This window comes from Felis catus, chromosome C2, assembly GCF_018350175.1.
Source record: "Felis catus isolate Fca126 chromosome C2, F.catus_Fca126_mat1.0, whole genome shotgun sequence".
NCBI classification, from domain to species: domain Eukaryota; kingdom Metazoa; phylum Chordata; class Mammalia; order Carnivora; family Felidae; genus Felis; species Felis catus.
The window spans coordinates 47,556,262-47,582,807 of record NC_058376.1 but is presented as its reverse complement, the minus strand read 5'-3'; the positions used below and the strand labels follow the sequence as shown (position 1 = coordinate 47,582,807).

The following is a 26,546-nucleotide window of genomic DNA, read 5'->3' as shown; positions in this document are numbered from 1 at the left end:
CAGCATATGAAACTCTGGGCTATCTGCCATATTCATTATCTATTATTTCCACTTTTTTCTTTATACAAATTAGTAGTGATTTACCAAACAATACAAAACACACACACACACATACACAAAGGCAATAATATTTCAAAGATGTTTTTTCTAGTTTATCATTTCCTCCCTTTCATCACCACATATATCATAAATACTTGTGTCCTTTCCCATTAAAAAGAGACAAAAACCAAAATACTAAATATTGTCATTCCGGTAACACAGCTGGGTCCCCAAGGGAGTCAGGTAGCCCTGAATCTGCCCCTCACTGAGTCACCCCAAAAACCACAAATGATAGGAAGTCTCTGGGAACCTTCATCCTTTCAACCTCCACAGCTAAAGGTGTAATGAGGGGTCTGCAGTCCTTGTAGTCAGGAACACTCCTGAGACAACACTGCTTTCTTAGACAATATGTTGCCAATGCAACACCAAAAAGTTCAAAGCACTTACAAAAGAATTTCATTTAGAGAAAGGGAAACATCCTGACTCCAGCTGCCTAACAAGGATCTAACAGCTCCCCCATAAATGCTGATTCTGACCTGGTATACTTTCAGATGCTTGCCCTCTATGATAATATGAAAAAGCACAAGGATCAGGTAGAAATTGGGCTATTGAATTATGACTTCAAATAAAAGAAAATATTTTCACCTTTCTGTACTTCCTTTGGTCACAAAGTCTCACTGCCATTTGATGACTTACTGTAACTAGGGTGTCTTGTAGACCACTTGGTTTCTTTTAAGAAATCATGGACCAAATAAGCCAACATTTTAAGAATTTAGTGAATACATTCCACACATATACTCCTTTTCTTTCTACTGTTCCCTAGATAAAACCAATGCCGCTGCCTTACTGAACTTGGCATCCTTCAGACCTGTAATCCATTCCAAGTCCCAATCTCCATGTTGAACTGAGTTAAAACATTAAAACATCTTTTCTTCTGTGAATGAGTTTTCCAACTTGCTTAATCTCCTCCAAGACATCTGCTTTCTGATGAAACCCAGGAGCCTACAACTCTGAGTAGAATGTTCACTGTGTGGTCTTAAAACAGACATATGCATGGATTCCTCTTGCAATATGCACTCCAAATTTGGATAAAACTTTCTTGGAACTATTTGACATAATGTTCTATAAAAATTATCCAAGAGATGACACATTTTGAAGTTCCATACCTCATTTACTGAAATACATCCAAGAATAAAATTCATATGGAGGGAAAAAAACCCACAGCATCATTTTTTAAAGATTTGGTTATTACATCTAGGACTGTTCTAATAAAATAACTATCCTTTGCTGCCATCTAGAGGTAAAAACTATGTAGTGAAAATGAGAGTTATTTAAGTTATTAAGAAAACAAAATTAACTTGCACTATTCATGGCCTAGAAACAATGGGAACCCAGTAACTTTCCAGCAACTAAGCCTACAATGACCATCATCCCAAGCCACATTGTCTTCACCAAAGCATACCAGTATAGCTTAAAAGAAGCTGTGCCATATTGTGTTCCATACCAATTGGTTTATCAGGTACATTTAAGTTCTAAGTAATCTGTGGTGCTCATTAAAAATTCACATGCCCATACCCTACTCCTAGACAATCGGAGTCAGGAGGTTCTAAAATGGGATGCAGACATCTGCAGTGTTTTAAAAAACCCCTACAGGTGGTTTTGATGAACACCTAGAAAATGCTGGGGCCATGAAGCCCTGGCCCTTCACAGTGTTGAACTTCCCACACCCAGGCAAGACAGGGTTCCAGTGAAAAAAAAACTTCTTTTTTTATTTTTAAGTAATCTCTATCGATACCCAATGAGGGGCTCAAACTTACAACCCTGAGATCAAGAGTCACATGCTCCACTGAGCAAGCCAGCAAGGCACCCCAAAACTTAAAGCTTACTTCTAAAGGAGGTTCAACTATGGCAGTGTCTTTCAAAGTGTGGCAGGCTGACCACCTGCATCAGATGAATCACTGAGAGTGTACTAAAAATGTGGATGTCCGGGGGCACCTGGGTGGCTCAGTTGGTTAAGCATCCAACTCTTGATTTTGGCTCAGGTCATGATCTCACAGTTCATCAGATGCAGGCCCGCATGGGGCTCTGAGCTCACAATGCAAAGCCTGCTTGGGATTCTCTCTCTCCCCCTTTGCCCCTCCCCCTATTCATGCGCCTGCATGCACGTGCACAAAAGCACACACTCTCTCATTCTCTCAAAATAAATAAATAATTTTTAAAAATGTGGATGTCTGGGCACATCAACAGACAAATGAATTACAATTTCTAGGGGTAAGGCCCAGGAATCAACAATTTAAATGGGATTCCAACATAGATTTTTGTACACTAAGTAGGAGAACCAATCTAAATCTTGATAAAGCTAAAGGATATCACAGAAACCTATCTTGGAAAGACTATTAATGCTATGGCAACAAGATCAGCCAACTTGAATTAGTCCATCACTCATTTCAGTTGCAGCTGCCACTGCTTGTTCATGGTTTGGACAATATGGTTGATGTTCACATAGTATTCTGATTTCTGAAGTGTTTCCTTCCTTTTTTATCTCTTAATATAACTTGGTGTTGTTTTTTCCTAGTTGTACACTTATTATAGAAAATGTAGAGAATACAGAAAATAGAAGAAAAATAAAAAGCACCTATAACTCCACTAAACCAGAATTACCCCCTAACAGCACTGGTATATTTTCTCCTAGTATTTTCTCTTCAAACATACAGAGTTCAAACATGTATATAGTTTTTAATCTGTCGCAAACTATGAGTCTGGAGTTCTTTCTTGTCTAGCAAGACAGTGGATGCAGAATTGAATACGAGAGAGGCTAATGTCTGGGAGGAGATAAGAGCCACGAACAAGGGTTTTTCATGTCCTTATTTATTGAGCTCAAAAGATATTACCTATGTGGTGAACATAAAGAAAACAAGATCTTACACATGTGAACATGGAGAAAACAATCAGACAGTACTCATTAACTTGCGTAATAAGCAAAGGGTCTAGGGGGCAAGTGGAGGTTGTGATCTAAGTACAATAGTATAATGGCATCAGATGGAAAGTAGTTTCCTGCAGGTGATATAACAAGTTACTTGTGATCCCATTACAATAATTCGCTAGCTAACCCCAAGAGCTTTTGCCCCTTGGTGGCAGCTTTCCGCCCTAAGCTTTTTTCTAAGCCTTTTATCTGGTTTAGAAAAGTTCTACTTATGTATGTAAGTAGAACCTATTCCCCCACATTAATCCTGTTTTTAACATTTCTGAATAAACATTTTCCTATATCTTCAAAAGCATCATCATTATTTAAAGATAGTATAATACTTTCACGTGATTATAATGTAATAAATAGTGTAAACTTTTGTTATAAATAATGCACAAATGAATAGCCTTGCTATTTATAATGCAACTGTAATTCATCTCTGATTATTTCCTAAAAAAGATTCCTAGCAATAAAATGAGTGAGTCACAGGATGTCAGTTTTAGGGATCTTGATACATGCTACCAAACTACTATCCCAGTCATTGCTGAGGCCACCCATCTCACCAAATCCTTACTGGGCACTGAGTTTTATTATTTAAAAAACAAACAAACAAACAAACAAACAAACAAACAAACAAGATTCTGCCTATTTGAGAGGTAAAAATATTGAGTATTCTGGCACCGGAGACCATGAGGACAGGATGAAAGGAAGGAATACGAATACCATTTACAAAATGAGGAGAGTGATATCAGAGTATTAGCATATCTTTGCTATGTTTAGGATTAAGTATCAAAAAAATGTCAATAAGATGGGGCACCTGGGTGGCAAAGTTGCTTAAGTGTCTGACTCTTGACTTCAGCTTAAGTCATGATCTCCCGGTTTATGGGATCAAGGCTGGCGTCGGCCTCTGCAATGACAGAGCAGAGCCTGCTTGGGATTCTCTCCTTCTCTTTCTGCTCCACCACTTCTTGTGCACTCTCTCGTGTGCTCTCTTTCTCTCTCAAAATAAATATATAAACTTAAAAAAACATAAAAGTAATTTTTTTAAAATGTTAGTAAGAACACTAAGGTGCAAAAACTCTTCTAGCAGCTAGGCATACAGAAGATTGACTAAATGTACCAAAAGAAAGCATATGAAGCATATTCACCATATAGTTATCCTTAATTGAAGGATTCATATTTTTAGCTAAGTCCATGTAATGTTTATTTGAAAATCTAAATATGGTTGCTATAAAAGTTAGACGGCATTTCAAGTAAGTAAATGTTTATACAAAACAAAAAGACTTTGCTGTACTTTACCAGTATAATAAAAACATGGAAACAAATTTCTATAGAATGGAAAACAATATAAGAAGGATTCCCATAAAATCAGTATTAGAAATCTATGATGAAACCGCAATGCCTTTTAAAAGATTTATATATTTTTTAACTTTTAAAAATATTTATTTATTTTGAGAGAGACAGAGAGAAAGAGACAGTGTGCATGAGCAAGCAAGGGGCAGAGAGAGACTGGGACAGGGGATCTGAAGTGAGGTTTGTCTGACAGCAGAAAGCCTAATGCAGTGTTTGAACTCACAAACCACGCGATCATGACCTGAGCGAAGTCGTACGCTTAACCAACTGAGCCACCCAGGCATCCCTAAAAGATTTATATTTTTCAGCTCATAGTAAAGAAAGGATGATGCAACCAAAGAGGGAGAAAATAATCACCATCACCAAATATGGATTACAATGGGAGAACTACAGTTAGCTGAGATATTTTTCCCATCTTTTTTACAAGTATTTTTATCCAAGAGTATTTTTCCCTAATAGATGAAAATAAGAGTATATCTCTGAGTATGAACTCAATCAAGCCTTTACTCTTTCACACTCCACAACTCACTCTCCCACTCAAGATCATTCAACATATCTGTGACTCTTCCCTCACTCCTTATATATTAACAGAGAACAAATATTAATACAATTCTACCTCCACAATGTGTCTTCCCCCAGACTTTGTCCTTCCTATCCACTCCATACCACCCCCCTCCCCCAACACATAGAGTTTGTAGAATCACATACAATTTTCCCTATCTAGGCCCAGTCTATGGTCCGATTTTGCCCGTCAAATACAACCTAATTTGAAGTCACTCCATTTCTCAACTGGGCCCAATTTCCTACCCAGTGACACTGCCAAAAATATTCTCTCATCCCGGTGCCAAAAGTATTCCTTTACTCTAGAATACCCTCCCATTCCTGCTATTAAAAATTCCTGCTATTAAAATTACCCTCCCATTCCTGCTTTTAGAGACTCAAGTCAAATGCTACTTTCTTCATGAAGCTCTCTTAGACCCCTCGGTTGAAATTAATATTTCCCTGACAATCTCATGACCCTTTGAGATTAATTTGGGCATTACTCTTGCTTATCTCCCACTATACTACGATTGCCAAAAAGCAAGAAACAATCAATTTATCTCTATATTTAGTACCATCTACTATTGAGGGCCTTGCACACAGCACACTCAACACATGCTGGCAGAATTGCTTTAGTAAATATTTTTCTTCAACTTGACAGTCTTTAATCTGATGTGTCCCCAGAATCTAGTGTTTCCAAAGAAGTCAAATCCCAGGCTGACTCTATGTCCTGTACAATGTCTGGTTCTCCACCAGCTGTACCATTAACTACCTTTTGTTCTTCTGTTTAATTCAAGATCAAGGAGGTATGCAAGCAGAGAATCCCAACACGGATCCCCAAACCAAAATCTACAGGCAACACTAAGCTTTCCCCTAAAGCTCCCCCAGGGCCTATGGATAAGTCCATTCACCACACTGGCTGTGGGAAGCTACACATCATAAGGACTGTCACCTCTAACACTTTCCTCCACATGGGAGGGAAAAGGTAAGTCATACCAATGCACTGTCTGGATACATCCATCTACAGAAATATCTGGAAAGCTAAAATTACCAGTATGAAGGCCAAAGAGGAAAGGCCATCTCTCTAAGAAATGGTGAAGCGGCAAAATGACAAATAATGCATTCACAGGTTGCTGGACCCGGTAAACAGGATCCTAAAAGAGCAGCGCATCTACGATTGTTTTACCTGTAGTGTGTATTTTTATATACACACAAACAGGAGTACATAGCCCAAATTCTTCCAATTCCTCATTCTACTTGTAATCCACTCCAAAGTTGGACCTTTTATCATTACCATGGGGTATGACTGAATTCATTAGAATGGTTCGAAAGTTTTCTGGTGAACTCAGAAGTAACTCTTTCATTTCACAGAACTTTACTGGATATTTTGCTAAGAGGATATGCTAGCAAGAATTCCTAATCTGCTTCAACTAAGTCAGATTATTTCCATCAAAATGGCAGCACAATTAAAATCATACTTTAAGGTCTAGCACTATGATTTCTTTACAACCAGGAGGAGAAAAAAAAGTGGTAATTCTTAGTTACAAAGAAGAAAGGAACAACAAAAATGAGTAACTATTGAATACATCCTTTGTGTCGGACCTGATAATCACTGGTGTAATATACACACTTGACTACTGGCAGTTAGTCTTCTGTCCATTTTTGCTAGTAAGTTGCCCTTTCTATATATGCCCGGCCATGGAATCACTTTGCTAGACTTATAAGGAAAACCATTTTAAATCGGCATTTCTGCTTTCTAAAGCAATCAGGACATTTAAGAGTCAAAGGTCACCAATACTGAGATCTTTTAGGGAGATACAAATCACTGTCCTGGGTGTTTAAAAAAAGGCAACAATTTATCATCCCATCAGACATTCTTCAATCACATCACTTCCCCAAATCAGTGCTATAGAAAACCACAGTCAACTCAGCAAGACTCAAATTCCAATCCTAATTTTTTACTCATTTGACAATGAGCTTGGCATTCATCATTGTAGGCCTTGAGTTTCTTGTATGTAAAACAAAAGAGCTGAATAATTCTTTAGGTACCTTGCAGTTCTGATAACCCATGAATACGTCCAACTAAGAATGTTGAATTCCACCAGTCATCTACAAGGCGAGACTCACCCCCCTGGCAGTAGTAAGCTAAAGTAATTCTTTCATCACATTTAAAACTCTCTTACTCAATTAAGAGAAAGGTGTGTATAATTCAGTGTGGACAGAGCAACACAATAATGTTACAAGACAAGGCATTTTAAAAAATATTTATTTTTGAGAGAGACAGAGAGGGAGCTAGAATGAGAGGGGAGGGGCAGAGAGAGAGGGAGACAGAGGATCCGAAGGAGGCTCTGCAATGACAGCAGAGGCTGATGTGGGGCTCGAACTCAGGAACCACAAGATCGTGAATTGAGCCAAAGTTGGAAGCTCAACCGACTGAGCCCCCAGGTGCCCAGACAAATAAGGCATTTTTGACATGAGAGACAGAGGTATATTGCACTAAGCGGCAGTCAGGAAAAAAAATTCTGTGAAGAGCATGATGCAAGGATCTCTGTGATTCTGCACCAAGAACTGGAGACATGATCCTGGAAGAAATCCTGAAGGACAGTGCTTTAACCTTCTATCCTGGGATGGAGCCAGGAATACCATTCTCCACTCATCCAGCCAAGCCTGGTTCAATGTGCTCATGTCACTGTACAAACACCCCTGGCCCACTCCAATTTCAATGAGGAGGAACAGGAAATTTGGGTAGCATTGAGCTATGAAAGCTAAAGAGAGAGATGATGTGCAGCAGTCCCAGCAGGCAAGTGGCAGAGGGAGAATGCAGAGGAGGTCAGGTGAATTAAAAGCCTAAAGCAGAAAAGCCTAAGTTGAAAAGCAGTAAGAGACTAGTGGAAGGGAGTAGACTACAAAAGAAGGTGATGAAGCTCTAACATAAAAATAAGAGAGAAACAGTTCAAAAGGAAGTGCAGAGTAATAACAGGTGGATGTTGCAATGGGAAAATGTGTAGAGTGCTTAGTGCCATGCCTGCATTATGCAGGTAATGTTAAGTGAACAGAGAATGGATGAATGAAGGAGAGAAGGGCCATTCAGTCAACATATAAGTGAGAAAATGTGCTAAGAGATGATAATGGTATATGATAGGGTCTGGAAAAGCAATTATGCCAGGTGACATTCAATACTGATAATTATGCTAAAGGAAATAAAAAAACAGATTGAAACTGAACAGATTGAAAAGAAGCATAAAACAGGAAAAACAAGCACCAGAAATATTCCCAGAAAAAGCAAAAGACCCTGGGAACGTTTTTACCTTGTAGAGGAGCACAAAATATGTTGCATGTTGGATATTTCTAAATGGTTTTCTCCTAAGTCAGGAGACTCCTTAAAGTGCCATGCCAACCTGCCATAAATTAAAGAGAAGCAAGAAAAGAAAGACAAGATACTGTACAAAGTACTAAAAAAGAGTTGGAAAATAGTGACACTTCTATGGCAAGCACTAAAATCCTGTATTTAAATGGTAACAGTTCTAATCCAATTAAGACAAAAGTCTTTAAAATAACAAAGTCTATTTCAACAAAAGGATCACAAACCGAAAACCAAGCTAATTTTTTAAAATTTTTTTTTATGTTTATTTATTTTTGAGAGAGCGAGGGACAGAGCGTGAATGATGGAGAGGCAGAGAGAGAGGGAGAGGGAGACACAGAATCCGAAGCAGGCTCCAGGCTCCAAGCTGTCAGCACAGAGCCTGATGCAGGGCTCGAACTCATGAAATGCAAGATCATGACCTGAGCTGAAGTCAGACACTAACTGACTGAGCCACCCAGGCACCCCAAACCGTGCTTATTTTACAGCAATACGTGACACAATAAAAACGCATAAGCAGCTTACAACTGGGAATACTATTTGGAGTTCAACAAAATGGTGTTTGATCTGTAACACAACTGAAACATGAAGAATCTTGTCTCCTGAACATAATCCTATTTCTGCAGAAATGCGGACCCTCTGAAAAACAATAAAAATAAAAGAATCTATCCTAATATAAATTTTAAGTTAAATTTTTAAAAGAAAGCAGATAAAAACCCAAGTGAATAAAAACAAATCCAATTTGTAACAAGAATTTTAATAACCTGAAACTTTTGTGCTGGAGTCCTTCCTCAGCCCTTCATTTGTTTAGCTTCAGTGATTTCTGAACTAATTCCCTTTTAACTATTTGGAATATAGTATCTGTTTTAATAAGAATGTGACTAATCTGTGACTGATAATAATGGACTAAGTAATGGAGTAACTGATGTAAAATGCAATCCTCTCTGGAATATGTTTCAAATTCCTATTTTAAGGAACATGTGACATACAACTCAGGTTCTGACACTGAATCTGGGGCAGGGGTATGCAAACTGCAGCCCACAAGTCAAATGTGGCCATAAACATCTGTTTATGTATGCCCTGCAAGTTAAGAATAGTTTTTACATTTTCAAATAGTAAAAAAAAAAAAAAAAAAAAAAAAAAAAAAAAAAAAAAGGAAGAAGATGAATATTTTACAAGATGTGAAAATTACGTGAAATTCAAATTTCATTGTCCATAGATAAAGTTTTACTGGAACACAGCCACACTCATCTGTTTACATATTTATTATGTATGACTGCTTTCATGCCACAATGGCAGAGTTGAGTAGTTGTGACAGTGACTGCACAGCAAAGCCTAAAATATTTACAATCTGGCTTTTTACAAAGAGGGTTTCTGACCTCTGGTCTAGTGTGATTTAGACTAGCAAGGAACTCAATAAGAGCTTAAATAATTTAATCAACTAATTTTTAAAAGAAATACTAGTAATTTAAGAATTCAATTAAGAATTCTGTGAAAGCTGATGAAAATAGGGAAACTATATTTCAAACTGTGATATTTAGTAAAATGTATAAAATCTATGAATGCATTAAAGTGTTCAACTAAAGAACATAAGATAAGAACAGGTCAAAGGATTTGTGCCACAAAATACTTTACGGTGTTGTTTTGAATCTGAGAGGGTAAATGGAAGTATTTCTAGGCCTTCCAAATTCCTGGTATTTTTCAAGAGATTCAGAGATAGTTTGCAAAATTATAGAACTACTATGCATGTAATTGGAGAAAGATGTATAAATTTGTATCTTTAAATGCTCACAATTGTTAAGAACCACTTGTTTAATCACTTGTAAGAACCATGGAAATTGTATAGTAAAGTAAAACTAGCCCATGAAGGTTCTCTGTGGGTCCATTTGTTATATAATCTTTAAGTACAGAACATTGATTGTTAATGTAGCACATGCTCTCTTCTCTTTCCTTCCTCTCAGTTTTTAAAATGTATCCTGTCCCTGTTTTTTGCCCTTGAACATTTGTCTTAAAATAATAACACTTGTATTTTGGTTGAACCATATCAATGTATAAATTCCATAATGTAAGCAGATGTTTTACCCTCTAATTCCACCACAGTGTCTAAAATAGGGCCAAGCATGAGAGCTCAATAAATGATTTTGACATTGATTCTCTGTTGTGTGATATCAAAATCTACTGCAATTATTCCAAGTCTAAATTCCACATGTGGAAGCAATGTTTTACAACATCTACTCTGCATGGCTGCTTATAGATAAAATTAATACTGTAAAGGTCTAACTTCAGTGTGAGAAGAAGAAAAAAAAAATCAAACACTTGAAATATTCAGGTTTAAAAGATCCAAGGTGTTCCCCTACTTCTTCATCTCTTGGAGGAATTCACAGATAAAGCAATGATTTGAAGGCAATGCTATAAAATGGTAATACAACAACAAAAATTACAATGCTCGTTTCAGCATTCTCAAACAAAATGAACAGTCACATTGATTCTAGGTAACAAAAGGAATTATCAGTTTATTATTACTTTTTAATTTTATTTATTTATTTTGAGAGAGGCAGAGCATGAGAGGGGGAGTGGCAGAGAGAAAGGGTGAATCTCAAGCAGTCTCCACAGTGTCAGTGCACAGAGCTTGACATGGGGCTCGAACTCACAAAACCATGAGATCATGACCTGAGCCAAAATCAAGGGTCAGACTTAATTGACTGAGCCACCCAAGTGCCCTGAAATTATCAGATTATAAAGCAAAATTCTGTTTTCTCCTTTCAAAACAAAATTTATAAAACTAAATACAAATATGATTAGAATAAAAGGTTAGTAGACACGGTTATACACAAGGATTTTCAATGTATTTTCAGAGAGAACTAGAATCTACCAAATCTGTCAAACGCCTGGGCAAGATTTTGATAATTCTTCCAGTGGATTAAATTTCTTTAGATGTGGAACTCCGTGCTGAGGTCTTCAAGATGTGGCTATGAAATGAGTGCTACTCTAGGCACCAGATACTACTGGTACCAGGACCCAGATACTACTCTAGGACCCAGATACTAATGTAGGCACTGAGGATACAGCAAAGAACAAGGTAAACAAATCCCTGCTCACAGGGAGCTCATATTCTAGTGTGGGATCACACCAGAATGTAATAATTTAACAAGAAAATGTAATATACTAACAAATGTAATAATTTAACAAGGAAAATAATAGTTGGTGGTAAGTGCTCTGCTGAGAATTACCATAACATGATAATGTAATAGAACAACTAGATGGCTACTTCAGACTGGCTGACCAGGAAACGTTTCTCTTTTGGTGATGTCTGAACTGAGGTCTTAATGTTCTAAGAAAAGGCCAGCCATCAGAAATACAGGAAGAAAGAAAAAGGAATAGCCATTGCAAAGAGCCAAGACAGAATGAGCTTGGCCTACTGAGGCACAAAATAAAGGTTGGTGTGGGTAGAAGAGCACAAACTAGAGGGGAGTAAGTAGTAGAATATCTTGGCAGATACCAGTCATGTAAGTAACCTGGGTTGTATTGTGTGGGTCAGAGGGAAGCCACTGGAGGGTTTAGGCAGGAATGAGATCTGATCACTCTGGTCACTCTGGCTGCTAATTACAGAACAGTCCATAGAAGGACAAGACAGAAACTGGGAGTCCTGTTAGTTTATTGCAGTGGTTAAGGTGCATGATGACGATAGATAACACGTATTCTGAGGGAGTTAGGAGAAAAATGGAAAAAAAAGGATTTATGATGTCTTAGAGGCAAAGACAAGACTTGATAGATCAGACATGAGGGGTGAAAGAAAAAAAATAAATGAATAAATCAGGATATTCTAGGCTTTTGTTTGTGAAATTGGGTAATTGGTAATTTAATTTACTGAGAGAGAAGTCTGAAGAAAAAGCAACTAATTCAGTAGATGGCTCTCATTTTCATTTGACATTGCTATTAAATAAGCAAAGACTTGAAGAAGACAGCCAGGTGTGTGAGTCTTGAGCTCTAGGATCAAGTTAGACTTCCTGGCAAAGATTGTTCTCAAAGCCCAATGATACAACCTACTTATCTGTATCTCTGAGTAGTCAATGTTCTTTAAAAGAATAAACTTTGGGAGAGTAGGAGTTAATAGACACAATTTGATAACGATGCATATAAACAAAAGGGTTTGTAAACTATGAGCCTCTTGTAATTGATAAAGGATTGTTATTTTAGAGATGAGATTCTTACCACTGATAATTAGAATAATTATAAGAAATTTAAGTGCACAGACTGGTTTCAGATTGCCTGCCTATGAATCACAGCCTTCCAACTTAACCAACTAAACAACATTGGAGAAACCACTTAACCACCTAGTGCCTCAATTTCCTCACCTATAAAACAGGGATAATAGTAACTATATCATGGTATACATGTGAAGATTAAATGAGCTAGTACACATAAAGCAGTCAACACAGTATCTGGCACATAAAAACCACTCAACAAATGTAAGTTAGTATTATTATCTATAGTCTCCCTATACTGTATATAGAAGTGTGTTTACACTTGAGTTTTCTAGTTAGATGCTTGGTAAGAAGTAGCACTGAAGATTCAGAATGAGCTAGGGAAGCATATGAAAAGCACTCCTCAAAAAAATAGGGGCTGAGAATTTGGAAAATTGCTAAAATATCCTCTTTAAAAGCAGCTATACATGTGCCAGTCATTCCTAAATCTCTAACTCTAGACCTGACCCAATCCAGGAGCTCCAGACTCGTATACTGAGATGCCTGCTGGACACTTGACTTGTAATTTAATAGGCAAGTTTTGGGGATAAAAAGGGAAAACGATCAATGTTCCCTTCAGTAATTGAACGATCACATGACCAATTCCAACTGCAGAAACTCTTGGCTCTGCTCCTTGAGTCCCAGATCCATGCTGGGAATGACATTCTCAGTTTTCAGCTTCATACTGAGAAAGTGCAGTCTGGTCAACTACATGAAACCTCAGGCGTTTTATCTGTTCACTTTAGCATTAATGTTTGGAAATTATGATTCTAATACATGTACTGTATACTATAAATCACTTCAAATAATTTCTTAAGGTGGGCAGGAAGGAAGGAAATAAGTACAATGAAATAAAATGAAATGTCAGATGCCATTAGATGACTCTTAGGTTCTGTTGTGTGAAGCAGACTGGCTGCACACTCTGCAGCAGAGGCAATTCTCGGTTGTCTTATTCTGGGCCATGACTCCAACCACCAACAATAATGTCAAAAGGATGACATCCCAGGTGGACTAGGACAGTCCCAACAAAATTCTAATAGCATGGCCTGTTGTTCTCAAAAATGTTTAACTGGGTGAGAAACTATACGTCCATCTATATACATGATCACTAAGAACTCTATAGCACCCAGCAGGCATGTATGCACTTATTCAGCTACCATCTCTCTAACACCAGGTGCTAGGTACCATGCTGGTCTCCAGTGCAATGCAGGATTCTAGCACAAAAATGGTAAGTCCTGAATAGGCCTTAAGATGTATGCAAAAAGGGTGATAAACAGATCGAGAGCTTCAGTAAAAGCCTCTCAGTTACTTACCACATCTAAGAAGACATGAGACCAGCAAAAATAGTAGATTTCCTTAGACAATAAGTAGATAACTGGATATGTTAGACAGATGTCATCCACAGTGTGTGTCAGTGTTTGGGAATCTGTATATTTGCATAGTTGGCTCTTGGAAAACATGCATAAGAATTCATGTCTGCGAATGTTGAGCTTTTGTTCTAGATGTAGATTATTGAGTGAATGACTAAATGCTTCTTGCTACCATAAGTGTGAATGGAAAACAGATCATAAGGAAATAGGTTTACTTTCATAAGCAAGTAGCAGAGCACACAACAGAATAAAGGCATCATTGCAACTATCTTTCCTTTCTCCGACTTAAGGCACTATTTCCCCTTTGACCTTCAAAACAAAATATAGTTCACACATTTTAGGATGACCCCATTAATGTAGTAGAATAAGGAAATCTGAGTTGGCTCAGTTGTGATTTCTTCCAATTTAGAAATACAATACAGATTACTTAGGCAAATCACCAATAAAAAATCAAGCAGATCTCAAGGAAGCTTAAATGCTCACTATGCTTAAAAGAAGTTAAGCATATGCCCCTGAAACGCTTCAAGTCAACAATTTTCAAACCTTAATCATACAACTAGAAGGAATCTGAGGTGCAGGGTGATTCTAACTTACTACCTTGATGGGAATTCTGGCAACCTAGATGACGGAAGCTGCAGCACCTTAAAATTCTAACTAGATCCAATGTTTACAACTGTTGGTTGATTAAAACCCTTAAAAACGTGATCTCTAAGGACCCCTCAATTTACATATCATGATACTGAGGCTCGGCAAAGCCACAAAGTAATAGGGGATAAAGTGTGACTTGGAAACTCAGGCACACTTGCATAACTTCATCCCAGACCTCTTCCTTGCTGTATGTTTCCAAGAACATTACTGAACTTTTCTTAGATTCTTATCCATAAAATTGAAAGTAACACTTATCTTTTAAGCATATTATGAACATTAAATTAATTTGTATTTATGAAAATATCTGGCACATAATAGACACTCAATACACATTAATTTCTTTCCTTCTAAAGGGTGACTAACTTGAGAGACATACAGCTGGTAAGGGGCAAGAGGCAAGGCTAGAACCAAGAAATAGGATCCCCTTCACCACTCAAAAGGAATTCAATTTCTTAACAGACTTCTATACTTAAATCACACCATAAAATATAGCTTTAAACACCTCAGTTGAGGGGGTGGGGGGAAGGGTTATTAAAGTAAATATGGAACACTACAGCCTGCAAAGAAGAGTGTTTGTACCTTTAAGCACAGAACGATATTTCCTAGAAACAAGTTGCAAAAGAGAAAGTTTAATGAAGTATTACACTGGCTACCTTTTTAAGAATGACATCTGCTCAGTCTGTACCTGAGGGATGCCCTTCTGGAAACAATGCTGTAGAACTTTGCATTTTTTAATGGATATTTCACAACACATAATTTCAAAATTAATATTTGCAGCATATATGGATCAAGTGTCAATCATGTACACTGCCCAGTGGACTGTACACATGAATCAGATTTTGGTTTTGTCCTAAAAAATCTTAGAATCTAATAGAGAAGAGAGGCAGACTTTGGAGAATGATTAAAAAAGGTAACTGTATATTAACCCTTATGGAATCTGAAAAGTTCAAAGTCAGTAACCTGACATCTTTAGGTCTCATGTTCCTCTTCTATAAAATGGTTGAGTTCACAGGATGATCTCTATCTAAACCTCCTTCAGGGTCTAACAGTCCAAATAACATGATGATGATAGCAAGAAAAAACACAGTATATATTTACCTCGCACATATTAGGTGCCAAGTACTGCACTAAAGTGCACCATTTGTATTATTTTTATTTAATCTTCACAACAATCTTTGCAATTAGCATTATTATCCTTCACGTACAGATGAGGAAAAGGAGACAAAACAGTCTAAGAGAGCTAGAGTTGCGATTTGAACAGAAGCAGTCTGAATCTAGGAGTTACCCTTAACCAATACGCCCAAACTCCCTGTATTCACGAAAAATCTCTTATGTGTTAAATATGTAAAAGGAAGAGCTTGGGAAAAGGGTCCTTCCTGACTGGCGGGCAGAACTGAGTTAATGTCACACGGTTTCACGTTGTAATAAAGCTCTCGCACCACTTCCTCTGCGGTGCTCCTGCACTCCCACAGGTAGGCACCTCACCGCGGGGACAAACGCTTTGACCGCCAGAGGCGGACAGGGGCACAGGCTTATAGAAACACTTGGGGTGGGGCGGAGGGAGCTCAGAGGAGGCCCCGCAGCAGGGTGGGCAGAGCGGGTACCTGGGCTGCTGGCTGCTCCTGCAGGCTGGTTCTCCCACCACTCGTCTCCAAGATCGTCTGCCATCTCCAGGCGGGACTAGGTGTGGGTGGACCACCAAGGGAAAGCGGACAGCGTCTGGTCTTCTAGCAGCTTCCAAGCCGGGAGGCCAGCGTTGGCACCACGCGCCGAGTCTCTTCAGACACCGTCGCCTCCGCCCCGTGGCGATGACGTCACACACCGCCCCGCCTCCCCAGGGCAGGCCTCCCCGCCCATCTTGTCGCAGTTTCCACACAAGTACTGATGGGCAAGATCTGTCTGGTAACTCACCCTCAGAAAAGCATAAAGACAAGAAAGCACATAACTCCAAAAAAAGATTATTATCTTTTTAAATAACTTAAAAAAAAAACTTTCTTAGTTTTTTTTCTTTCTTTTTTTTTCCCCCCCTCTTGAAAAGCTATTGACGAAAGTGTGAAACCGGATGCTAAGACAATTTTTCCCTGTTCCGTTTCAAAGAACTTGTGCAGCGGGAAAAAAATTCAGCACGTGGGTGTGTTTTCGTTTGTGTGCCTGTGTTTGGGCGCCTGTGTTTGTATAGTTTGCTCTTAGGAAACGTGCACAAGCATTCATGACCATGAATGTTGGGCCTTTGCTGCAGATTGGTGTACTGCTCTTTTTTTACTATATGAGTTAAGAAAATATTGACTGGTCCGGAAGGGCTCACCCACGAGAAGACACAAATGGTCCGGAGAGTTGAGTCGTCCGTCTCCCTTACGCCCTATTCCATTAAGTTTGTTACCGCGTTTTGTGAAACAAAAGAAGGGAGTCCGTTACTGTTTAACTACAGGTAAGAGACTAGTACTTCTTAACTCACCTTGGATGTGAACTGGCAGAGATGGGCAGGAAATAGCTGCTGAGTGCTGAGGCCTCCTGTAAAGTAAGTGTGGACAATATTTTTTCAGAATGGTCTGCGTACACAAAAATCATTCGAAATTGTGTGAAATACACGCACAGGGCTTGGAATAAGTGGTTTAAAGATGAGTAGGCTATGAGCCCCCTTCCAGATGTCACCAACAAGAGTACAGGAGATAGAATTTGTAAGAATAAAGATCTAAAGGAATGATTGGATAGATCCTTGGAAATGACAAGGACAGAGGATCTTAATCATGAGGATGGGATTAGCCATATGTGAAAAAATTACCCCAAATCCACCTAATAGGTGGCTTATAAATGCGTTACTGATTAGACTTTACAGTATGCCTTAAGTATGCCTTAAATGCCCTGAAAGGGAAGATATTAGGTATAAATGTGGGGAATATAAAATAATCTGTAATCATCAAAAGTAATGTGCCTTTCATGAGAAAATGTAGATGGCAGAAGATTTCGATGATTGATGGGTTATTGAAAAGGAAAGTTAAATAAGAAATACTAGTGTGGAAGAGGAAGTGTGGTGACCAATAAACTTATGAAATGACACTGGGAAATAAAAAAGAGACCACAATAGGATACTTTTTTTTTATGCAGAAATTGACAAAATTAAAAAGTCAGACACTGGGGCTCCTGGGTGACTCAGTGGGTTAAGCACCTGACTTCAGCTCAGTTCATGATCTGGGGGTTCCTCGGTTGGAGCTCTGCCTCTGGCTCTGTGCTGACAGCTCAGAGCCTGGAGCCTGCTTCCCATTCTGTGTCTCCCTCTGTCTCTGCCCCTCCCCCATTCATGCTCTGTCCCTCTCTCTCTCTCCAAAATAAACATTAAAATTTCTTTTAAAAATCAGACATTACCAAATTCTAGAGAGTATGTGCATCAGTGGGAATTCTTAGACCTGACTGTTGTGAGTGTGAATTGGTAATAACCACTTGGAAAAGCAATTAGGCACAACCCTGTAAAGGTAAACCTACATACCTGATGGTCCAGCAGTTTCCACTCCTAAATAGATATACTTGGGAAACTTTTGAACGCTATAGAATATTCACAGCAGCACTGTTAGTAATAGCAAAAAAGCAGAAACAACCCAAATGTGTTTCTATAGGAAAATGGATAGCTATATTATAGCATCATCATTCAGTTAAGCATAGGAAATGAATTAACACACATAACTATATGGATATATTTTTGGAAATATAATGCTGAGTTAAATGCCAAGTTTCAGATGCCATTTTGCCATTCAAATACAGGGAAAACCAAAAACTGTTGAGACCAAAAAATACATATGTGATTTTAAGGAACTGGTAAACACAAAATTTAGAATGTGGAGTGGCCAGGAGATAGGATTAAGAAGAACAAAAGTAAATGTAAGTTATTGGCACAGGTAAAAGATAAGGGAAAAATCCACTTATACAAAATAGGTATTTTCAGTAGAGTTAAATTAGGTGCTTTTAAGAACTCACTAAGAATTCCAATTCACGACCCCAAATCTCAAACGACACTCACAGCTTCCAGACAGTTCTGCTGCCTTTCCCATGTGAGTTCACTTTCCCACTGTCCCTGATCTTTTCCCACGATCAGTCTTCCTCTTGTGCCCTGGATTCCAATCCCTTTCACCTAACCTTTTCCACTTCAATAAGTGGCAGCATCGCCCTCTTGGTTGCTTTGTCATCTGATTCATTGGTAAGTTTGTTGGGATCAATCTTCAAAATATATCCCAAATCTAACCCTTTAACTAACCTTCTCATCACTTCCACCACTCAACCTTGGTCTGAGCCACTGTAATAGTCTTGTAATCAATTCCCCTGCCTTTTCTCTTTCCTCAGTCTTGCTTCCACACAAAAGGAGTGGAATCATTATCTCACTCCTCTTAAATGCCTTAGTTACCTCTTACCACACACCCACTCCCCTATCACCTCCCTGGATTAGAATTTCATCTCTCCTATTCACCACTGTGGCCCTAGGACCACTACAGTACCTGGCATTAATAGATACTCAAAATCTACAGACTGCCTCACTGAATTTGAACTTCCTTTACTCTGTTTTATTTACCAAACAACCTGATAAGTTTGTTTCCCAAGTCAGCTTTCTGATCCATTTGCTTCAGGTTGAGGGTAGCTCATCTCTTCATTCCAGTGTTGAATATAGCCGTTTTCTTTTCTTTTCTTCTTCTTTTTTAAAATATTGCCACTTTCTGTGGGTGCCATGATGTAAAAAGGCTGGGAAAGACTGAGTTAGAAGGGAAGAAAAAAGTTTAAAGGCTGGCTTGTGAAGGCCTACCATATGATGAAAAGAGCTTAGTTGAAGGCTGAGGTTCTTTGTTCTTAAACCCAGTCTATACATGTACTTTAGAGAGTCCATGAACCCCTCATAATGTATTTAAACTTTTGCATCATATGGATGATAATAACAGCAACAACAGCATGTTTCAGGTACTTTTCTAAGTACTTTATATCTTAATCATCTAATCATCTTAACTCCATGAGATACTATGCTGGACTGGATATTTTCCATTTACCATTCTCTACATTTCCATTCCCTAGAAGGCTGATGTAAATCTCCCCTAAGCTCTGATTTCAGATTTAGGTTCAGCAAGTTGGAGGCATCAGGAAGAAATCAAAGGATGAGAGAAAAATGACACCCTATGTTGTCCTCTTTTCAAGGCTGGGACTAGGGTGCCGCAAGCAGAGGCCTAATATGCAAAATGTAAAGGGGCACTCACTCACAGGCTGGCACTTGAATAAATGTGAGAGCAAGTGCCTCCTAAACGTTCTTCTGGAGGTACCTGCTTGCCTCATATTCGTCCTGGCACTTATCCTTCCACTGGAGGCCAAGGCTCCCTCAGACTTAGGGGTAGTAACAAGTTCCCACTCTTACTAGTTCTTGGGTTCTATGCCATCTGTTGTTTACCTAACCCTACCTCATCTTCACAAATACTTTTACTAAATTTTTTTAAATTGTACAACTTAAAGGGTTTGTTTTTGCTTGTTTCTTTGTTTGTTTCTTTGTTTTTTCCCTGCCTGGACCCTAACTGATAGATTTACTACTTTACTTTAGGGTCTCCTAAAAACAGGCATGGATATAAGTAGTTTATTTGGGATGTGATCGGGTGAGGGGGGAGGGAGGGGGCAGGAATAAAGGCAGGGAGAAGGAGATAAGGAAGGAAGGATGAATATTAAACTGGTTATATAACTGGTTTTTTATCCTCTTGAGAATCCTCTGAGAAACAATGTAGACTCTGCCTCAGAATTATCTTCAGGAAGGTGAAGTCTAGGGCATTTATCCACTGACTGCCATCCACCATTGGTTAAGGGTTGTCACCAGGAATTTGAATTTCCAGATACTTCCCAGGCTATGCTGCCACTGGAGAAAGCCCTGAGGCAGAAGAGCAGAATTACGTAACTCATCATGCTTGAGGTGGAATGCTAGCAACTTCCCAGAACTTTCTCCCATTGCTGGGCTGATTTCAAAGTGGGCTGAGGGGCACAAAAAGCATCTGCTCCATGTTTGTATTGTTATTCTCTCTATTTTATAGATGGTGAAACTAAGGCACAAGGAATTAAGTAACTTGCTCTAGTCACCCATCCACTAGGTGGTTTCCCATCTGCCTATGGCTTTCATAACAAAAATGACCCGCGTCCACTGGAATAGGGAAAAAACAGTATAGAAAAAAGGAAGAACTGAATTGAAGATCATTACCATCAGTTTGTTACTATGGTTTGGAAATAAAATGGTGAGGAAAAGAGAACCAAGAAATCATTTCAAGTCCTAAAAAATGAAAGTATGATATCGTCTTTGATGAAACTAGCACAACAAAAATGAGGGAACATTTTAGGGGTGAAATGATGAATTTGCTCTTAGAGGACGTGGAAACAGACAAGAAACAAATCAATAGAAAATTTCAAATGATAGAAGTACTGTAAGGGAAATAAGCTGCACTTGTGACCTGGGTGGAAAGGTTAGTGGAGGAAGATGGCAAGACAGGAGGATGGAAAGGGAGGCAGGGCCAGACCTGGAAAGGCTTCTTAGCCATGGTAAGGATTTCAATGAGGAGGCCATGGGGGACTTTTAGGCTGGGAGATGTGCTCGAATTTTCAAAGCTGCCTAGTGTGCAGGAACAGTAGAAGCAAGAAGACCAGGTTGGCAGTTACCCAAGTAAGAGAGCAGTTGCTTGCAATATGATGGTAGATGTATAATGGAAGAGAAGTGAGATGGGATGAAATCACTTAGACAATGCGGAGAAGAGGAAAGGGTTCCTGGGTGCAGTGTACTGACTATATCCCACCTCCTACCCCACCCCCAAATTCATGTTGAAATCCTAATGCTAGTGTGATGGTATTTGGAGATGGAGCCTTTAGGAGGTAGTTAGATGATGAGGGTGGAGCCCTCGTGAGTGGATTTAGTGCCCTTATAAGAGGCCAGGGAGCTAGCTAGTTCTTTTCTAGCATGTGTGGACAGCAAGAAAATGGCCCTCTCTAAATCAGGAAGAGGGCCCTCACCAAGAACCTGACCATGCCAGCACCATGAACTTGGGACTTCCAGCCTCCTGAATTGTGAGAAAGCTAGCCAGTCAATGGTAAAGCGTATGGCAGCCTGAAATGACTAAGATACTGAGCATCCACTATTCTGACATCAGATAGAGGAAACCTAAGAGCCCAGGGGGGAATGGCTAGAGAGGGAAGAGAAGAACCAGGCAGATGTGATGTCATGGAAGCAAGGAAGAAGAGTGGTCCCCAAACAAACGTGTGCTACTAAGAGTCAAGAAAGAGAGGGGATAATTATAGGAATCAGGTTCTTACAGAGAGAAACAGTTGGAGATCCAGAGCCAATGGAGAGATACAATATGATGGGAGCAGGGCCACTTGATTGCAACCAGATTTGATGGCATTCCTGTCTTGTTTTTTATTTTTTGTAATTTTATTTTTTATTTTGAGAGAAAGCGTGCAAGAGCATGAGTGGGGGAGGGTTAGAGAGAAAGGGAGAGAAAATCCTGAGCAGGCTCCGCACTACCACTCAGAGTCCGACTTGGGACTTAAAGTCACAGACCATGAGATCATGATGACCTGAGCAGAGATCAAGAGTTGGATGCTTAACCAACTGAGCCACCCAGGCGCCCCAATGGCATTCCTGTCTTGTAGCTTCTTTTTTCTCAATGATTTCTGAGATCTAATAATGATCTGGGACAGTGGTTCCCAATTCTGGCTCTATGGTGGAATTTCCTGGAAAGATTTATTAAAAATTCAAACTCCTGGGTACTGCCTCCCAGAGGTTCTGATTGAATAAGTCCTAGTTGGGACCTGAGAATTCAGTTTAAGGATGCTCTGGAGATCTGATGTGCTGCCAGTTTGGGGAATGACAGATCTCTGGCATTAAGTGACATTTTAATGGCAAAAATGATAGGGGAGAAATGAATCAGGTAGGTTGCCATGATATCTTTCTGCTAGTGTGTTTTTCTTATCAAGTGACCCTTTACAGTGATTTTGTCCACAATAAATAACCACTGACACACCCTCTCTCTTCCCCACCACACACCATCTTTGACATCTGTGTGAAACCAGGGGTTCCCTTGAAATTTATTCTTTACCATGGTATTTGGATTTGATTTGTGTAGATGGTATTAGGGTTGAATCCAATTTCACTTTTTCTCCTGAAAAAGCAGTAGTCCTAGCACCATTCATTTAAACTGTCTTTCCTTTCTTCCATAACCTGCAGTCTAGCTCTGTCATAGACCCAAGTGACCGTGTGTTTGTGGGATACTTTTAGGACCTCATGTTCTGCTCTACTGGTCATTTCTATCTCTATTCTGATGCCACAGTGTGTTCATTAGCCTTTTGATATTTTCCATACTGTTATCTCTTTGTTTTTACCTTCCGGGTAAAATTGCTAGTTCACTAACTGTCTCTTCAGTTATAACAATATGCAGTGCTAAACCCAGTACATTCAGAATAGATTGTATATATTCCGGGAAAAACACTCTTGTATTTTTCCTTTACTCTTACACTAATATCACACTCACTGGGCATCTGATACAAGGTGTGTGGGTTTTCCACATATCAAACAATTCTCTGACACCACACCAGTGAGGTATCCTATAATGCAATTCAGTTCTGACACTAACCAGAGTTAGCACAGACCCCAGAGATTAAGAGCTCAGTCTTGTAAGACAGCCCACCTTCCACCTCGTATTGTCAGATTGTCATCTGTGCTTCTGACATACTGGCTATAATCAGAGGTTCCCATGACCTCCTTGTTGGGTTTGATCATTTGCTAAAACAGCTCACAGAACTGAGAAATACTCATGGTTATCAGTTTATTCTATAAAGGATACAGATAAACAGGAAGATGAAAATATGCATAAGGTCCAGAATGGTCTCAAGTGCAGGAGTTGGGATATGCCACCCTCCACATGTGTGAATGTGTTCGCCAACCCGGAATCTCTCTGAATGCCATACTTTTGGGATATTTACAGAGACTTTATTACATAGGCATGACTCATTAACTTAATTTCCAGCTCCTTTCCCCTTCCTGGAAGAGTGGGGAGTGGGGCTGAAAGTTACAAGCTTCGAATTATGACTTGATCTTTCTGGTAACCAGCCCCACTCCAGGAGCCCATCAAGTGACATTTTATTAGAAAAAAAGACTCTCCTATCATGCAGGAAATTCTAAGGAATTTAGAAGTTCTGTGTGTCAGGAGCCCAGGTCAAAAACCAAATCTTAGAACAAAAGATGCTCCTCATGCCCTTATCACTTAGGAAATTCCTAGGGTTTTAGAAGTTAGTACCAAGAATGGGGGGCAGAGACATTGTCCTTTTATTCAAACCCCACTCTTTTTTCATTATTCACTATTATTTTGAAGCAATACTGTGAATACCCTGCTCCATTTTTCCTTGGCCCATGTCTAAGCTTCCTTGCAATTATGGTAGACCATTTCCATCATGCTGACAGCTTCTCCCCCTGAGCATCCCTACTGTCTGCTTCTCTGGCACCATGGGAGCTTGCTGAGCCCAAGATTTAAAGAAGTTAAGGCTCCCAAGGGCAACTAAAGGGAAACAGGCACTAGTAGATAATTGCTCCAGGTTCTCTGTCCTTCGGTGGGACAATTCTGAGATGCACTTTACACAGCTTCTTAAAGTGTCCCAAGATGGACACTTTATCACCTTTTCTGTATTTCCTGTCTCTTTTCCCAACTCTCTTACTTGTGCTTCCTGAGATCATCTCCCACATAATCTAGCTGCACCCAAGTCTGTCATAGGGTCTGCTTTGGAAACAACCTAAACTAAGATAGTTAGAATTAGAAATACCCTAGAAAGCAGACCCTCAAGACAAAATTTTGGTATCTGTTTACTACACTGATTAGATGGCAGCAAAGATGTGATTGGTAGTGGTGAAAAAGAGTGGTAAAAACCTCTGGTGTACTGTAGCATCATATCTACTAAGACACAGTCACTTTACCTGTGGCAGATTAGGATGAGGTACAGATTGAAGGGAAAACTTGTGTCGTGTGTAATAACTTCAGCACTTAAAAGGTATGGGGCAATTGTAATTATAAAGATTGTGGAGTTGGCTGGGTGTTGTTAACTGCTCTAACAGCTTTGGGGAAAGAGAATGATAGGTTCTTATCAACTCTGAACATGTTAAGAAAGCCAGAAATTCTTCTTCCTGTAATTAGAGGCCATACTGTACTTACCATTCAGCCAAAAATTTGATTCAAAGGTGGCAGAATTATAAAGAGATTGAATGCTCAGGTTGACATGTTTCCTGTGCTAATGTCAAGTCCCAAAAAAGGAAGGAGAGAGACTCTGAGATTGAGATGGGGACATTTGGGCAGATGTGCTTGAGATCTCTGAGCCTCTGAATTTCTGAGCCTTCTGGGAATTCAGAGAAGGGTCTTTTCCCCCTTGCTGGAAGAAAGTGGCCTTCCATTACCTAGAGATCATTTAAGGTCTCATCTTAGTTGCCTCACAAGGTCATGTTTGAGCCCTCACCTCCCCTCATTGCTTCTTCACCAATAACTACAATTAGATTTTAGCACAGACAGTAAAAAGTGTAGTCTCTACTTATTCACAAGAAAAGCTACAGATTAATATATGTGTCAATAGGAACCAAGAATTTCATAAGCTAATGGATCTTGAGAGTACTAGACTAGCAGTGTGTAAAGCTGGGTAGAAGAGAGGTTATTGATATAGGGACACTCTGCAGTGACTAATGATTTAATGTCTCAGTAAGTCCTAACACCCTTTAAGAATGGCAGCATGAAGCTTAGACACACTGGTAATCTATAGTAAAGGAGATGTCAGAATTACTTTGGCAGATTATTAAGGATAGGGTCAGGAGGCTCAGAGTAGTGGGCTTCTTAGAATGGTTTTATTTTGTATGACCAGAGAACCTACCAGCTGACTGTTCCCTGAGAGAGCCTAGAGGACATCCTTTCATTAAAGCAGTAAGATTGCAGTAGTGAGTAGGTATTGACGTAGTTGACGGGCTCAATGGTAACTGTCCTGTGTAGGCCAGAGATGACAGTAGGAGATGCCATAAAGTCAGTGAGTGAGTGATAGAGTTTCAGAACAGCAAAGGTAGTTGGCAGCACTTAACCATCAAAAGCAAATGTAATTATCAGTCAGGGATCCTTAAAATGTAGGGGATCTATGATATTCTATAGACCATGGATATTCCTAAGGGCAAGATAGATCAGAAGTTAATGAGGGTCTTGATTGACCTATGTAACAACAACAGAAACAACACAATTAAGAACTGGTGTAGGGGCGCCTGGGTGGCGCAGTCGGTTAAGCGTCCAACTTCAGCCAGGTCACGATCTCGCGGTCCGTGAGTTCGAGCCCCGCGTCAGGCTCTGGGCTGATGGCTCAGAGCCTGGAGCCTGTTTCCGATTCTGTGTCTCCCTCTCTCTCTGCCCCTCCCCCGTTCATGCTCTGTCTCTCTCTGTCCCAAAAATAAATAAACGTTGAAAAAAAAAAAAAAAAAAAGAACTGGTGAGCACAAGGCAGATGTCAACTGCCAAAATGGAAAAACACGGTCTCTGGACCTGTTTCCAGATATGAGCCGGTTCTCAAATCCAGAGCCCATTGATTAAAGGAAATATGAGTCCTTCTGAAGAAGTTCTCTGCAATGCCACCAGTGTATGCACTGCGTACTCATACGTTTTCCAAGGTAACCTGTGGCCTTTCTTCAGAGTAATGGTACATTGAAAAAATGGAAAATACCCAGCTCTTTATTTTTTTTTATAAATTTTTTCTTAACGTTTATTTATTTTTGAGACAGGGAGAGACCGCATGAACAGGGGAGGGTCAGAGAGAGAGGGAGACACAGAATCTGAAACAGGCTCCAGGCTCTGAGCTGTCAGCACAGGGCCCAGCACAGGGCTCGAACTCACAGACCGCGAGATCATGACCTGAGCCAAAGTTGGATGCTTAACCGACTGAGCCACCCAGGCGCCCCAATACCCAGCTCTTTAAAGGGCTGTTGAATACAGGGTGAACTGCATTGATGCAGGAAATCCTATAAC

At 39.5% G+C, this 26,546-nt stretch overlaps 2 protein-coding genes across 8 annotated transcripts in view; one reads left to right on the top strand and one right to left on the bottom strand.

The window, feature by feature from the left end:
* The window catches only part of FILIP1L (filamin A interacting protein 1 like), a 303,314-nt gene extending 292,905 nt beyond the window's left edge, over nt 1-10,409 (top strand). For all 3 annotated transcript variants that reach the window (XM_003991577.6, XM_045036807.1, XM_045036809.1), the window contains one exon: nt 5,695-10,409. In XM_003991577.6, the coding sequence (XP_003991626.5) occupies nt 5,695-5,886 (192 nt within the window). In that variant the 3' untranslated portion in view covers nt 5,887-10,409. The remainder of the gene's footprint in view (nt 1-5,694) is intronic.
* CMSS1 (cms1 ribosomal small subunit homolog) overlaps nt 1-16,422 on the bottom strand; it is a 381,638-nt gene extending 365,216 nt beyond the window's left edge. The window contains exon 1 of one of the 5 annotated variants that reach the window (XM_045036812.1): nt 16,125-16,422. Coding sequence is in view for 3 of the 5 variants with exons in the window: in XM_045036811.1 (XP_044892746.1) it covers nt 16,125-16,188 (64 nt within the window). In the remaining 2 variants the exon portion in view is untranslated. The remainder of the gene's footprint in view (nt 1-16,124) is intronic. The other 4 variants (XM_045036811.1, XM_045036810.1, XM_006935991.5 and 1 more) reach the window with 4 other exon arrangements.
* Nucleotides 16,423-26,546: the final 10,124 nt, after the last annotated feature.